The following is a 16,624-nucleotide window of genomic DNA, read 5'->3' on the forward strand; positions in this document are numbered from 1 at the left end:
TAACATACATAGGGAAATCCTTTGTGTCTCGTTGTCATAATGGCAAAAATATTGCAGTGGGTGCCCAATATTTTAGTAAAACATAATATTTTTTTCTAAGAAAATAGCTTAATTGTTTGTTATATGTATAAAAAAAACTGAAAATTTCAAAGATCAAGGGTCCTAAAAACTGGTCTTGAGAACTTAGAATTGTTATTAACTCTTGGACATACATAAAATAGTACAGAAAAAGAAAAACATACAATTTGGTAAGATTGTGTTTAAATATTTTGTGTATAATTTCATGTGTTTAAATATCACAATACAATCTAAAGTAAATTATGAATATTCAACAGTTGTATATTTATACCTGATATTTGCCTTCATTATTGAAGAAATTGATTAAGTTATCTGAAACTTTTTTAAATCTATTTGCCTTTTCAAGTTCTGACTGAATGAGAAATTTTTCATGGAACCTAGTGAAAGAAAAAAAATTTATTGTTGAAAAATTTCTTTAATAAAAAAAAAATCATTAGACCAATAAAAAAGAATTAAAAAATGCATAAGAAATAAGGGCAATATGGACATTTAATGCAAAATGGAAGGTATTACATTTTAATAGCAAATATTTAAAATGGATTGCACTAGCAGCCTAGGGAAATGAAAAACTTATTTATCAGCTTATTTATTATAAAATTATTTATCAGGGCTCAAGTGGTCATCTAAAGTGGTTTTAAGACTCTTTGATACTTTTTTATTTCACCGGCAAAAGTAAATTCAGTAATTTTTTTTTCCTTAATTACTTTTAAAATACACCTCACCAATTTATTGAGCAGTAACATCAAGAAATAGAAGTTAAAATTATTTTCTTGAGAATTTTGTCATCCATTGATTCAATGAGAATAGAAAAATGAATTAGCAAACTATGTACATGCTGCTTTGGTGTCTTGTCTAGGTATGGGTTATGATCACAAAACAGCATATTTCATCTTGATTGAGAACAATTCACATTCTTCAATTATGCAATCTATTGCAATTTTTTCATAAATGAACTTCTTTTAAAAAAAAGTCTAATAGATACATGTAAATCGACTGATGAAAAATTTTTATTGGTTAATTACATTTTTTTAGTTACTTGTCTTGTAGACCAATGACAAATTTTCTTTAGCATCTAATACCATGTTCTAAAAGAAAGGATGCAAGAATGTGAGATTGTATTAAAAAGACAATACTGTACATATACATGTACTCACACATACCCTTGAGCTGTTAGGTTCACAACCATAAAAAAATAATATTAATTATAAAATAAAATTTTATAGAAAATAAGATTTAGTAAGCTTTTTTAATATCTACACAGATTTTTAAGATTAAAATTGCATGTTACTTTGATATGATATGCATAGCTTCATGACTGTTTGCTTCCTTATAAGTATGATACAACAGGGTAGACAAAAGATGATCATAGCAGGTGGTAAAATTCTCATCAGTCTTCTATAAAAAAGAGACAATCAAATGAAAACAAATGTTCTAAAATGAACTATAAAAATATTATAAAACATATTTCCAATTAAGGATTATAAGGAAACAAATTGGACATTATATACAGCATATTTCCAAACATATGCCCATCTTAGTATGAGATCTATAGAGAATGCATGTATCTTATACATAGATGAGCTTATCTTTGGAAATACACAAAGTGCATTTTTTCATTGAAAATTTACACATAATTCAAAACACATAAAAATAAGAAGAATAAGACACAGTGTATTTGTGGGAAACTTTCAACTTCTCATCTGAACAAACCATCAATCTTAGTTTACCTTCGTTTAAAAATAGAAATGCATTAAAAATCCCACTGATTATCCATTTAAGTTTTGCTTCCCTCTCTCTTTCTCTCAAAACCTTCAACTTATAAGCCCAGACTGAAATGATCTGCAGTTCAATTTAGCAAAAATTTAAAGTAAATCAGATGCAAACAATGAGAGTTACTTATTTCAAAAGTTAGTCTCTTTAATTTTTTCTGTTCATTTTACTGTTTAAATGAACAGACATGAAATAAACAGAATAAGAACGGATGGAAAGGATGAATGAACAGATATAAACAGAAAGAAGAATTAAAAACGACTTAAAAACTAATTTATTCCATTTGCTATTTTCTTGTGTTTCTTTAAAAGTGTAATTCTTAGATAATTTATTTGTAATTGTTACAATGAGTATTTAAATGTTTTCTATGTCCAGTTTATTGATATCTAGCAATCTATTGCAGGGATATTTCTGTATCAGTATCGGCTTGGGCCTACTACCTTCTACAAAACACCAAAAAGCGTTTTAAGTTGCTAAAATATAAAAATATTTTTTTGTGGTTAGTCAAAAGGTAACAATGAATTATAAATTTCAAGTAAGTCCACTTCTGTGATGCATTTTTTAATTTCTGGTGGGCCACTGCCTATAAGTCACCATTATTTAAGCACATATACTTATACAGAAATCTTTTTTCTATTGCTAATGCTCGATGAATGGAAAAATACTTCTTTCGACAATGTTCTTGTTCTCTAGTTGGAAGTTAGCCCTCTCTTTATAACCCATATGAAAAATGGTTATTCAACTATTAGAAAAATAAAACATACCAAGATATGCAAAACTGTCTTAATAATTTACATTATAAATAAAAGATCAAGGCTGATACTAAAACTTTTTTATTCTAAATATTTACCACACAACGTACATTGCTTTCTAAGATTAAAAACCTTGATTTAAAGTCTTTAATCTACCCTTTAACACTAAGTCATTATTCTAGATAAAAACGTTAACTGTCAAACCACCACATTATTAACCACATCTACGCCGAACCACAGAGAAAGTCGCCAAGAAGTCGTAAGCAGTAAAAACATTTATGATGTAATAAAAGGGGAGATTTCTGTATCTTGANATTAGTAACCTAGTATTTCTTTTATTACTGTATAATGTAATCCTAGTAACTACTAATTCATTGTGCAATTTATATAAATGTTTGTAATAAATAAGAGAAAATTATATTTTTATTTATTTAGAAGCGACGGGTTAGTTTCAAAGGAGGACGGGTACATTGTTGGACAAGCCGTCCTCGGGGACGGGTAAAATTTCTGAGTTTTTTCGAGCCCTGTGAAAAATGGTTATTCAACTATTAGAAAAATAAAACATACCAAGATATGCAAAACTTTCTTAATAATTTGCATTATAAATAAAAGATCAAGGCTGATACTAAAACTTTTTTAATCTAAATATTTACCACACAACGTACATTGCTTTCTAAGATTAAAAACCTTGATTTAAAGTCTTTAATCTACCCTTTAACACTAAGTCATTATTCTAGATAAAAACGTTAACTGTCAAACCACCACATTATGAACCACATCTACGCCAAACCACAGAGAAAGTCGCTAAGAAGTCGTAAGCAGTAAAAACATTTATGATGTAATAAAAGGGGAGATTTCTGTATCTTGATCTGTTTGTTTGTTTGTTTAGAATTATTGGCGCAAAAGCCACTTTTGGCCATACCGCACCTACAACTTGTTTTAAAAGAAACATTATTTTATAAGTTAAAGCTAAATTGATTTGTAAAAACCAATGTATCTTGATCTGAGCAGAATAATCGCAAAGTCTTGGCAGCAGCCCGTCAGAAACTTAAGAAAAAGAAAAAACATTCCAGAAATGAACCAACTCGAAAGCTATAATTCGTAGCCACCCTAGGGCAAACATCTACGTGATTTTTTTCTCTTTTAATTGCAAGTTTAAAATCTATTTGGCACTTTGGTGATTGTAGTTGGAGCGACAGACCACGATACAGAAATATATTCTTTCAAAAAAGGATTTGGCTAGAATACAGAATAGGATTCTTCTTAAACTGAGTGATGGGCCGGGATAGCCTGGTTGGTAGAGCAGTGGGCCCTTGTCCAAGAGGTTGTGGGTTCGATCCTCGCATACAGTAAAGTGACTGATGCACGCTAAATTTGTTGAGTCACAAAAGTCCTCCATGTTCCCATAACAAATCGTACCAATCCAAGAGTTTCCTTGTCTTCTGAATTGGTTCAAAATTACAAGGCTACGGAGATAAACATTAGTAGCCGTAAACCCAAAATTGCATCGGCTTTTCCAATGACAGTTATAAAAAAAAATTGAGTGCTGTACTGTGATTGAGTGTGATTTTGTGATTACATTGAGTGTGATTTTACTTGTTTAAAAACATCAATTTTTCGTTTATATCGATTTCTTATATTAAAAGAAAATCTCACTTTTAAGTTTTCTTCTCTGTTTTCTATAAAGAATATAAAAAATAGCCAAAATAGATTGGACACTTGATTGTAAATTTTCACGAAGAAGAAAGCATGCATTGGTAATTAAAATTAGAAATCCTTGATGGTCCTTTCTTCTTACAGTTCGATTCGTTGATACGAATTGTAAGGAACTGAAGTATGACAATATTATTGATGTATTGAAATTGAACATTGGGTGTCCAATTCCGCACCATTACAGCAAAATATGATTTTTGATAAATTATACCACAGCCTAAAAAAATATCGCTGTGAAATATTTTTCTCTTAAGTCAAAGAAAAACCTTTCCAGAATAAAAGAAAATTAGATAACAGATAACAACGTACATCAAATTTCGTGACAGCTTTCACTAAAAGTTTGCAGTTTTCTGAATACTTAGAAGCTTCTGATCGTTTATAAGCCATTGAGGTAAAAAATTAGCTTTACCAATAGTCAAAACTGGTAAGTTTCGAAAATCGCGAAAAAAACTTTATCACATGAACTTATTAAGCATATTTTATGAAATGCCAAAGAGGTTTTTTGCGGTAAATTTAGATTAAAAGATGAGCTATACAGTTTCATAATTTTTTCTGTTTATAAACAATATATCGATCCAAACAAAAATAAGCGCCAAGGGACAACTGCAATTACGGTTACTAAATATTAATTTTAAAAATATTCTATAAAAGCTATAAGCAAGCTTAGAAATTATTTTATTCAAAAGACGAACTTAAACGAGAAAAAAAACGCCTCGTGCATCACTACAGGTAAAAAAAATAGGCAGCCGGAAACGTTGACAAATTTTATCTTATTCTCAAATTTATAAGACTCAAATTTATTGCATTCATAGTAATGGAAAATCTATAGAAAGTGCTTTAAAAGGGTTATTTCCATGCAGGAATGATAAAATAGCATTTTCTGTGTGCTGACAGTAAATAAAATTCAAGCTGCCCAAATATTTAAAAAAAAATTATATTTTTTGTTCGATTCATGTATTTAATAATCTATTCATGCAGAAGGAGATATTATTATTGAACGCAATATCTTTCTGTTTTGGCAATAGCATTCTTTGTTGTGACAATGGTAAAAGGTATTTGGGCAAAGTGTGACACATAGTTACAATGATTCCAAGTGTAGTTACTAATTGTTCTAAATAAAAAGATTGCAATGAGAAGTAATTTCATTTAAATGTTTTGTGCTCATAATATAGGAATAGTTTTCGTAATATGTGCTATTGAAGGCACCTTTGTGCTATTAAATGATTAACTTTAGTTGTGAAAATTATTTTGAAATATTGCCTTCATTTTAGTTAATAAATAATTATTTAACCATTATCTAATTATAGCTATTTGTGTCAAATAAAAAAAGAAAAATTTTTATTTTGAATAGAAAATCTATAATTTTTCTTCTATTTATGCATTTCTGTTTTAATACCAATGCAAAGTGGATTTATGTCTTCATTTCTTGCTGCATATTTATGATTGTTATTCTAGAGATCTAACTCAACTACCCTTATGATTCTTGCTCTAGTAACCCATGCAAAAGTGCTTTACAACAAGATTTTGCATAGTATTCGGGTCGTGTAGTGATTTAATTTTTGAAGTCATCAAGGAAAGATCCACAGTTAATACGGGTCATATAAGCATATATCTTATTTCTTGCATTTCATGTAGTTAGAATTTTTCTTCAAATTAATTACATTGTTAAATCTTATTTGTGCAGTCTGAGCAAGTAAAGTTTTTCTCAGAAAAGTAAACATATACTGCAAAAGTGTTTTTCATCCTGTAAAATAACCTTATTCTTATGATATATGTAACTAGATTTTTTTCAAAAAGAAGTCTAACTAAACACTGCGAAATTCATAATGGTGTGAAATCCTTTTCTTGTAGTATATGTAATAAGAGATCTTCTGAGTAAATAAAAACAATCTCGTTCAAATGGGTGAGATGCCTTATTCTTGTAGTATATGTAATAGGATATTTTCAGGTAAATCTAATTTGACTAAACATAGCAGTGTTCATACTGGTGAAAAGCCTTATTCTTGTAGTGTATGTAATAAGAGTTTTTCACGAAGAAGTCTACTGACTGAACACAATCATGTTCATACAGGTGAAAAGCCTTATTCCTGTAGTACATGTAATGAGAGATTCTCACAAAAAAGTAAACTGACTGAGCACATTCGTGTTCATACTGAAGAGGAACCTTATTCTTGTAGCACATGCAATAAGAAATATTCAAGTAGAGGTAGTTTGACTAAACATAGTCGTGTTCATACCGGTGAGAAACCTTATTCTTGTAGTATATGCAATAAGAGATTTGCAACTAGAGGTAATTTGAATCAACATAGCCGTGTTCATACCGGTGAGAAACCTTATTCTTGTAGTTCTTGTGATAAGAGTTTCTCTCAAAAAAGTGCACTGACTCAACATATTCGTGTTCATACAGGTGAGAAGCCTTATTCTTGTAGTACATGTAATAAGAGTTTCACACAGAAACGTAATCTGACTGAACATAGTCGTCTTCATACAGGTGAGAAGCCTTATTCTTGTAGTACATGTAATACGAGTTTCTCAGTAAAAAAAGCACTGACTGAACACATTCGTGTTCATACTGGCAAGAAACCTTATTCTTGTAGTATATGTAATAAGAGATATTCAAGTAGGTCTAGTTTGACTTACCATAGTCGTGTTCATACTGGTGAGAAGCCTTATTCTTGTAGTTCTTGTAATAAGAGTTTCATACACAAAAGTGCACTGACTGCACACATTTGTGTTCAAACTGGCGAGAAACTTTATTCTTGTAGTATTTGTAATAAGAGTTTTTCACGAAGAGGTGTATTGACTTTACACTATCGTGTTCATACAGGTGAGAAACTTTATTCTTGTGGTATTTGTAATAAGAGTTTCTCACGAAGAGGTATACTGACTTTACACCATCGTGTTCATACAGGTGAGAAGCCTTTTTCTTGTAGTTCTTGTGGTAAGTGTTTCTCACAAAAAGGTGCACTGACTGGACATGGTCGTGTTCATACAGGTGAGAAGCCTTATTCTTGTAGTACATGTAATAAGAGTTTCTCACAGAAACGTAGTCTGACTGAACATAGTTGTGTTCATGCGCGTGAGAAGCCTTATTCTTGTAGTACATGTAATAAGAGATTTTTACGAAGAGATGAACTGACTAAACACAATCGTGTTCATACAGGTGAGAAGCCTTTTTCTTGTAGTTTTTGTGATAAGAGTTTCTCACAAAAAAATACACTGAGAGCACATATTCGTGTTCATACTGACGAGAAACCTTATTCTTGTAGCACTTGTAATAAGAGTTTTTCTCAAAACGCTACTCTATATAAGCACATTCGAGTTCATACTGGTGAGAAACCTTATTCTTGTAGTATATGTAATAAGAGTTTTTCAGAAAGAGCTCGTTTGACTGAACATAGTCGTGTTCATACCGGTGAGAAACCTTATTCTTGTAGTATATGTAATAAGAGTTTTTCATACCTTGGTCTACTGACTATACACAATCATGGTCATACAGGTGAAAAGCCTTTTTCTTGTAGTGTATGTAATAAGAGTTTTTCACAAAGTTCTAGTTTGACTGTACATAGTCGTGTTCATACAGGTGAGAAGCCTTATTCTTGTAATATGTGTCATAAGAGATTTTCAACTAGATCTAATTTGACTAAACATAGTCGTGTTTATACTGGTAAAAAAACCTTGTTCTTGTAGTGTATGTAATAACAGTTTTTCACAAAAAAGTAAACTGACTGAGCACAGTCGAGTTTATACTGGTGAGAAGCCTTATTTTTGTATCATATGTAATAAGAGATTTTTAATGAGGAGAAATTTGACCCTACATAGTCATATTCGTACTGGTGAGAAACTTATTCTTGTGTTATATGTAAAAAGAGCTTCTCACATGGAATTACACTGACTCAACACAGGCAATTTACTGGTGAGAAACCTTATTCTTGTAGTGTATGTAACAAGAGTTTTACACAAAGAGGTCAACTTATTGAGCACAGTGGTGAGAGGACTTATTCTTGTAGTATATGTAATAAGAGTTTTTCACGGAGACGTCAACTGACTAGACACAGTCATGTTCATACTGGGTAATAAACTTTATTCTTGCAGTATATGTTATAAAAGTTCTTCCCTAATAGTTCTTCTAAATAAGCACATTTGTGTTCATACTGGAGAGAAATCTTTTTCATGTAAAAAGACTTTTTCAAGAAAGGATTATCTAACTCTTCACATTGTTTATCTTCACATTTTCTTGTGTACATAAAAAAAAAAAATTCCAATTAGGTCAGGTTTCATCCAACTTTTCATAGTTTTATTCATGCTAGTTAAAAACCTCATTCTTATAATATATGTGTAAGAGGTTTTTTTCATCAAAAAATTGATTTTGATGTTTGTGTTTCCACTGGTGAGAAACTTTTTTATTGTGCCTTAATGTAATAAGAGTTTTTGTCAGTTAACCAAATGCAGTGTTGCTCTACTAGTTACACAGTATATCTTTGAAGTATGTGATGTATTTATTTTTTTTTTTATTATAAATGATCTAAATATTTACACTCATGTTCATACTGTTTGAGAAACTATATTCTTTTAGCATCTGTAATAAGTGTCTCTGAACAAGAGCTAATCATAGTTTTGTAGACCATGCTAAGAAACCTAATTCTTGTTACACAGGTCAAAAGAATTTTTCTAATCGCATTCTGCATTTATTTTTGCAGTATATGTAAAAATAGACTGACTAAACACAGACCAGTACCCTCTGAGGATAAACTTTCTTCTTGCTTCCATTATGGGTAAAAAATTTCACAGAAGTGTCATTAGACTAAACACAATTTAATGAAGCTGGAAAGTTTTTTTCTTTCAAAATATCTTAGAATACAGTTTTCAATTTATTTTTCTGTTTTTATGCATATCTAATGCCTGTAAAATAAGCTCTACTATTGAAAAGTTGTGGATTAAAATACATTCTTATAAACACATTTTAGTAGAAGTTGTAACCTTGGTTACTGGATAACATTACTTTATTTACAACCAGTTATGCTTAAACAAAATATAAATTGTTTTCGATTCTCTCAGCATTAGAATCCTGAAGTGTAGGTAATATTTTTTAATTAAAAAGAAACTTCAGTTGCAGCTTTTAACTAAAATTGCATGTAACATCTTTTATTTAATGATTTTTTTTTTGGCACATGCTGTACAAATATTTTCATTTCTTTTAATTACAAAATATTTATGTTATAATTAGAGAAAAGTAAGTTTTCTTAATTTTGAAGTAAATTTGGTTGAATTGAAAGTGTGAAGCAGATAAGGTAGTATGAATTGCTTCATAAAATCAATTTCTTGTATTTAAATCTAAACTTTTTCTAAGCTTTCAGCATTTTATAAATCTTATATTTATGTTACCAAAATATTACTGTAAGGTATATTATGGCAATTTTTTAAATAATTACTTGTTATAAATTTTGTTAATCACATTTGAATGTCTTGGATTGCGTAATTTATCAAACATTTGAAAAAGACCGCAAAAGATGACTCAAACTATTAAAATATCAAAATTAGTAAACTATTATTAAGGTTTTTTTTCTAAAAACTATATTTTACTAATTTATTATGTTAAATAATGAAATATGCAAATAATTTTCATGTATCGTTTTTAGTTCATGGATATTCATGAAATATTTTTCTCATTTTGAGTTGTTTATGTATGTATAAGTTACAAAATATTGTATGAACATACAAAATATTGTACGTTTTTGTATATGGTTAAAAGAAAATGCAATTTATTTAATATTGCATTATAGCAATATTAAATAAATCCTCCTTCTTTGCATTATAGCATAATGGTTAAAAAAATTAATTTTAGAAAATTTGTCAAAAAATTTGCTTAAGCCATTCTTTAAATTTTTCTTTGCAATCATGTTCATGTGGAGAGAATTATTTTTGTATTTTATGAAAAAATAAAGATGTTTAACATTTTTAGCAATCATGTTCCTAATGCTGAAATCCTAATTTTTGTTGTGTAATAAAATATTTTAACGAAATAAATAGCACTCTTGTTGTATGTTCATTAATGTGTGATTTAATATTGTATTTTATGTCACATGCTGATTATGCAGCATTATGAAATCATGATGAAATATGATCAGCTTCCATTCATCAGGCTGATTGATCTCAGTTTTGTTGCGTGTATTATTAATCATTTTCTCAGTATAGTATCCTGGTAGTTCGCATTATGGCATGATTTAGTATTGTACTTTATGCCACATAAAATTACTCATCATTATGAAAAGTTTAATATATAAGGTTGAGTATTTTAACTATCGTAGCTGAGTAAATGTTGTACTTTAAATCAGTTTGGATGTTTAATTTCAATATATGTTATAATAGTTTTTCTTTGATATGTTACCGAATTTTATAGGTCTACCCGGCATGGGCAAGGAAACATTCTTCTGATTTTTCATTTGCTGAGTAATTATTTTTCAAACAATTTGATCAAAAAATAAAACCCCGTGCTTCTTAAATCTGAGAACAGAACTATGGTATATAAATACAAAAATATGATTCTCTTTAAGATTAAAAAATAAATAAGTGAAATAATTTTTTATTATCAGCCCAAAAGGAATCGACACTAAGATGCAGAATATTATGAAGATGTGTTTTAAGTATTAGTAAGATTTGATGAAATAAATTCAAGGCATTGTTATTAAACGGAAAGAGGTGTTATTATCAGAAGCTAGGCATACGTATATTGGGAGAACATTTATTGTGCTCAAATATTTTTACGCAATGATCAGAAGTATTGAGCATAATAGGAAAGTGCATGCTCAACGATCAACGTTTGATTGCAGCTGATATATGTATTTAGTTTCGGAAACTACTTCATGAAAGTTTATTCACAATGAGTTGTTGCTTGTTACATTTAAAAAAGTTACATTGCTGTTGTTGGATTTTAATTCTGTTCACCACTGTTAATTTTTTATGCACAACGACTGGGATAACAATGAAAAGCTTTTATAAATTCTTATTTATGTAGTTAAAATTAGTTATCTATGGTAAATCAAATATATGATCGATTTTTTCTCTCTCTCTCTTTCCAGCTTTTGCATTGCTTATTCCCATCATCATGCATCTCGGACATTTACATTAAAATTTGAGGAAGTTCTTAATCGGTAATTCGTGATATTTCTGGCTCAATATTTACATTACCTTTAAAGCTTAAAATAAATCATTTTGTATATTGACATATTAATATGCAAATTACATAGCTAACCTTCAGTTTAAGTAAAATAATCTGTTAAAGGGCAAAATCTAGTCTTTCTTTACCTATGAAATCTGCACATTAACCGTAACATTAAAGTTCAAAAGTTTGTTTCCCATATTCTATCAACATATTTGTTAATTACTTGATTATACTAACTTGATTCTTCAGATATGAAAAATAAATTATATTTTATTAATTTCCTTAATTATAATGTTTTTAGCTATTTGATTTTATGTATAATATTATCAAAGTGATTGATGATTGATTGTAGTAACTTAATTTTTCAGAGAGTGAAAAATAAATAACATTACTATGCGTTAATTTTAGGTTAGAAAAACTTTGCTGTTGTTCCAGCTATGATCTTATTTTCATTTTTGTGAGTACCTAGTTGGTAATGTGTGCTCAACCTTTTTGAGTAAAGCGTCATTTGTGTATTTTGACACGTTGATGGCAAGAAAGATAAATGATTAAATAAAATTATAGCACATAGTCCAACTGTTGCTTTTTGGAATAAAAATAAAAGTTATTGTATTTAATGACAAATATGCGTTCTTAACTTGTATTTTGCCAAAAGCTTATCGGTATGTTTATATTAAGTAACGACGGTAAGAATATATTACTTTTATAATTAAGTGAAGTTTATTTTTATATTGTGTTTTGTATTAAAATAAAATATTGAAGTTGTATGATTGTCTTTTTTTGGGGGGAGGGGGGATTCTTAACTACTGCAATGGGTAATTTATTCTGCAACTTCATAATAAATCTTCAGAATTTTAGAAAATGGGGGTTTGGCAGACATAATATGCTCATAAATAAAACTTAATAATATATAATGTTGGAAAAAAAATTTTATAGTAATACATATTTACGCGTTATGAAAACAGTTAGATGTATTTATAATTTTGTTATTTTTAAATTTTCAAGATATTGGAAGCAATTTTATTTTAACATTGTGATGCATTAACTGTACCTTATGAGTTATACTACTAGCATTATATTTATAACTTAAATTTTAAATTATTCGGTTGTAATTTGTAAGAAGTATATATATTTTTATCATGTTTAAAATAATCTAATTGTAAAATAATGATAATAGTACAAATTTCTTTGTTTTTTAATATTTAAAATTTAGCGGAAGAACATTTACATTATTATAAAAACAAAAATTTTGAATCAATGTAGAGAAGAATCTTGTTTAAATTTTCATCTGTAAGATCCTGTATATTCTTTGTGAAAACAGGTTTTTTAAATGAATAATTTAGTATTTTTATATAGCTAATACATTAATACCAGAAACTTGTCTCCAGCCTCTGCTTAATTTTTTAAATTTTCTTTACTTTAAAAGCTCTGTTTAAAATGTTTGCATGTAACATTTTAAACAGAGCATATTTTTTTTTAAACCTCTTTATGTCATTATAATCTATAATCAGCGAAATACAAGCAATGGAATTGTTTTAAACAAAAATCTATTTGTTATAACAATGTTCTCAAAAGAGTAGTTGATTGTAGTCAAATTTTGTTCATTCATAATAAAGGCAGCTTTTAAAAGATAATGTAAAAAATTTCATATTTTTTCATCTGATTCTCGTAGGCAATTATATGTTTGTGCAAATTTAATTCAGATAAAACATAATATTTACTAATTTTTTTGGCATTGAAATTAAAATGTTAAATAATTTTTTGGCTAAAATAGTTGGTTTAGAACATAACACCTTTAAATAATTATCGAATTGTTGAAAATTTCTAATGTCATGATAGAAAATAAATTTTCTATTTAAAAAACTATTGACAATTTTCATAATTTTAGATGCTTTCCTGGTTTTACTCCCTGGAAAAATTTCAAAGTTGCGTTTGGGTTTTATTTCAGGTGTTTTGTTAAATAAAATTTCAGATATTAAAGAAATAAAGTTTCGTAGGGTAGATATTTTTCCATTTAATTTCAGTGAAAAAAGAACTGGGAGAAAATGTTTGTTGAAGTAAGTAATTTGAATATTTTTAAGTTATGTTCTACATTGTGTTAATTATTGCAAAAAATGACAATATAAAAATTCAACAATTTTGTTATAGAATTTTAAGGAGAAAAAAAAGTTTTTTTTTAAGTTAAAATTTCCATTCAATAGTAAATATAATTTTATAATTATACAATGTAGTTTTTATTATATAATATCAGAATATGAATAATGTATGATTAATGGGAAATTACAAATGGCTAGAGTAAAATGAGTGATGACTAGAGTTAATAAAATTGGGCAGATTCATTAAATTGGTTCATTTCTTAAAAAATAGCTACGGCAAGTTGGCGACAAGTTCCATTTACTCGCCGAGGAAGGGAGATAACGTTTTTGGCGGAGGGAGCCAGTTTTCCTCTGATCATGAATTTTTAAGAAAAAGATCACTTGATGCTTTAGCCAATGATTGGTTCGATTGAAAGGCGCGCAAATGTTTTTTTTAAAAGAGTTTTTATTTGAATAAATAATTTATTAAATATGTTTATTTCGTAATAAATATAATTATCTTTTTCTTTAATTTCAACCTCATTTTTTGTTAATTTAAGATTTGCAATTAAATAATTACTGATTTTTTCCCTTCTCTTTCGACTCAATGTTTCGTAAATGAAGTAAGTTCCTTACCCGATATTTTAAAATTTTTATTGCTTATAATTTAGACGTAATGTATCTTTACTTTTACGAATTATTGTTTCTTTAAAACAAGTAAATTAAAATCTAAAATTAGCATGATTTTGCTTGAAATTTACGTTAAAAAAAACACCATTTACTTTGCTATTAATTTGTTTAAATGAGATCAAAATTGTATAGAGTATTATAATGTTTAAATATTGGAAGAAAAAGCATTATGTATTTAGTTTTAATAATAATTATTATTATTATTTTTTTTAAATCCATATGCATAAAATGAAGTTTAACTAGTTTAATTCAATTATTAATTTAAAATAGTTTTATATATTAAGAGTGTTGCCTTATAACATATAATATGCTGTAAATATAGAATTACAAAGCTATTGTTAGAGCAGTACTATTATATGGCGCAGAAACCTGGAAACAGACTAAGATCGAAATGTAAAAATTAGAAACCTTTCAAAACAAATGTTTAAGATTTATTTTTAAAATTTTCTGGCCTTACAAAGTATCAATCAAAATCTATGGATGGGTGGTCTAATGTAAACAATAACAAGCGTCCTTAAACCGGAAGAAANAATCAAAATCTATTAAAGAAAGCTAAAATAAAAACAATAGAAGATGAAATTAAAAAACGAAGATAGACCTGGCTCGGACATATCCGTAGAATGCTCAAGGATAAAATTACATCTGTTGCGCTTACATGGGCCCCTGATGGTAAAAGAACAAGTGAAAGACCCAGACTTACCGTCAAGCGCATGTTTTTGGGCGAATTAAAAGAATGTAGAATATCTGGCTGGGAGGAAGCAAGATATATGGCTAGAGAAAGGAGTAGTTGGAGGGATATGCTAGAGGCCTTAAGTGCCCAAAGGCACGTAGAGGATAAGTAAGTAAGTAAATATAGAATTATTAAGTTTGCCAAACTTTCCATTTCGAATTAACAGTTGAAACTTAAAATTTTTAAAATGGATTATCATACTTGAATAGGGTTTCCGTAAGTAAGAGTCTATTTATGTAAGTGCTTTGATTTTCTATTTCGCCATTTTTGTTTCTTTAAAACCCTGATTTTTCACTCTTGTACTATGATTACATTTTGCATGCGATTTTTTCCCCTATCTTCTGTACCTGTTACTTAAATTTTCTCCCCGTTCCCGGTAACACCGTTTTTTTTTTTTTTTGGTCCCCTCCTCGCCTTTTCTTTTCCCCATCCTTCCTCTCCCCGTCGTGTCCCGCAGTGGACTGATCGTTAAGACACGGTTCCCAGCTGATCACCGAAGTCAAGCATCACTGGCTGCGGGTGGGTGACCACTTGGGTCAGTCTGCGTAGGGCCCGAGGGTGTACGGTATTGGTCCTCGATAAACTGTTCTGCCGTAAAGTGCTCGACTTCGCGTGCAGGTCGTTGGGCTACCGAAGCAGGGGTGCCATCCCCTCTGCAGAGGATCAAAATTGTGATGACTTGTCTTCGGGTCATCCTCAGGGATGTTTCCCAGACCGGCGCCAATAGCCTATTGTGCAACGTAAATTAACTACTACTACCTCTCTCGGTCCTGATGTCATGATCGGGTTTCCCTTTTTTCTTCAACCCCTTGGCGATCTTCTTAGATAGGTCGCCAAGAGATTGGCAACACTTGGTCTTGCCGTAGTTATGATACATAGATAAACATCTCATAAGCACCAAGGATACGATTACTAAATATCAATTTTTAAAATGTCCCGCAGTGGACTGATCGTTAAGACACGGTTCCCAGCAGATCACCGAAGTCAAGCATCACTGGCTACGGTCAGTGTGTGGGTGGGTGACCACTTGGATCAGTCTGCGTAGGTTGTTGTTGTTGCTCATTTACGTCGCACTAGAGCTGCACAATGGGCTATTGGCGACGGTCTGGGAAATATCCCTGAGGATGATCCGAAGACATGCCATCAGAATTTTGATCCTCAGCAGAGGGAATGGCACCCCCGCTTCGGTAGCCCGACGACCTGCACGTGAAGGTGAACACTTTACGATAACGCAGTTTAACGAGGACCAATACCGCACACCCTTGGTCCCTACGCAGACTATTCCAAGTGGTCACCCACCCGCACACTGACCGCAGCCAGTGATGCTTGACTTCGGTGATCTGATGGGAACCGTGTCTTAACGATCAGTCCACTGCGGGACAGTCTGCGTAGGGACCGAGGGTGTGCGGTATGGGTCCTCGTTAAACTGTTCTACCGTAAAGTGCCGCGTGCAGGTCGTCCCCTCTGCAGAGGATCAAAATTATGATGGCATGTCTTCGGATCATCCTCAGGGATGTTTCCCAGACCGTCGCCCATTGTGCAGCTCTAGTGCGACGTAAATGATCAACAATTTTTAAAATAATCTGTAAAAGCTATAAGCAAACTTTAAAAGTTTTTACTGAAAAAAAGAAATTGAGAAAAGCGAAATTAAAAT

General features: G+C 30.1%; 2 protein-coding genes across 3 annotated transcripts in view; one reads left to right on the plus strand and one right to left on the minus strand.

The window, feature by feature from the left end:
- Nucleotides 1-4,933, minus strand: part of LOC107436269 (gamma-tubulin complex component 5) — a 44,471-nt gene extending 39,538 nt beyond the window's left edge. Inside the window, exons 1-3 of one of the 2 annotated variants that reach the window (XM_043053703.2) lie at nucleotides 4,623-4,933; nucleotides 1,367-1,473; nucleotides 350-455 (exon numbers count right to left, since the gene is read on the minus strand). In XM_043053703.2, the coding sequence (XP_042909637.1) occupies nucleotides 350-455; nucleotides 1,367-1,473; nucleotides 4,623-4,700 (291 nt within the window). In that variant the 5' untranslated portion in view covers nucleotides 4,701-4,933. Of the gene's footprint in view, nucleotides 1-349; nucleotides 456-1,366; nucleotides 1,474-4,256; nucleotides 4,394-4,622 lie in introns of those variants that run through there. The other variant, XM_071177549.1, reaches the window with a different exon arrangement.
- Nucleotides 4,934-5,060: 127 nt separating this feature from the next.
- Nucleotides 5,061-10,340, plus strand: LOC107436270 (zinc finger protein 845-like). Its single transcript, XM_016047911.3, has one exon. The coding sequence runs from the start codon at nucleotides 6,213-6,215 to the stop codon at nucleotides 8,001-8,003; it is 1,791 nt and encodes a 596-aa protein (XP_015903397.1). The 5' UTR covers nucleotides 5,061-6,212; the 3' UTR covers nucleotides 8,004-10,340.
- Nucleotides 10,341-16,624: the final 6,284 nt, after the last annotated feature.

The sequence above is a fragment of the Parasteatoda tepidariorum genome, chromosome 1 (assembly GCF_043381705.1).
Source record: "Parasteatoda tepidariorum isolate YZ-2023 chromosome 1, CAS_Ptep_4.0, whole genome shotgun sequence".
NCBI classification, from domain to species: domain Eukaryota; kingdom Metazoa; phylum Arthropoda; class Arachnida; order Araneae; family Theridiidae; genus Parasteatoda; species Parasteatoda tepidariorum.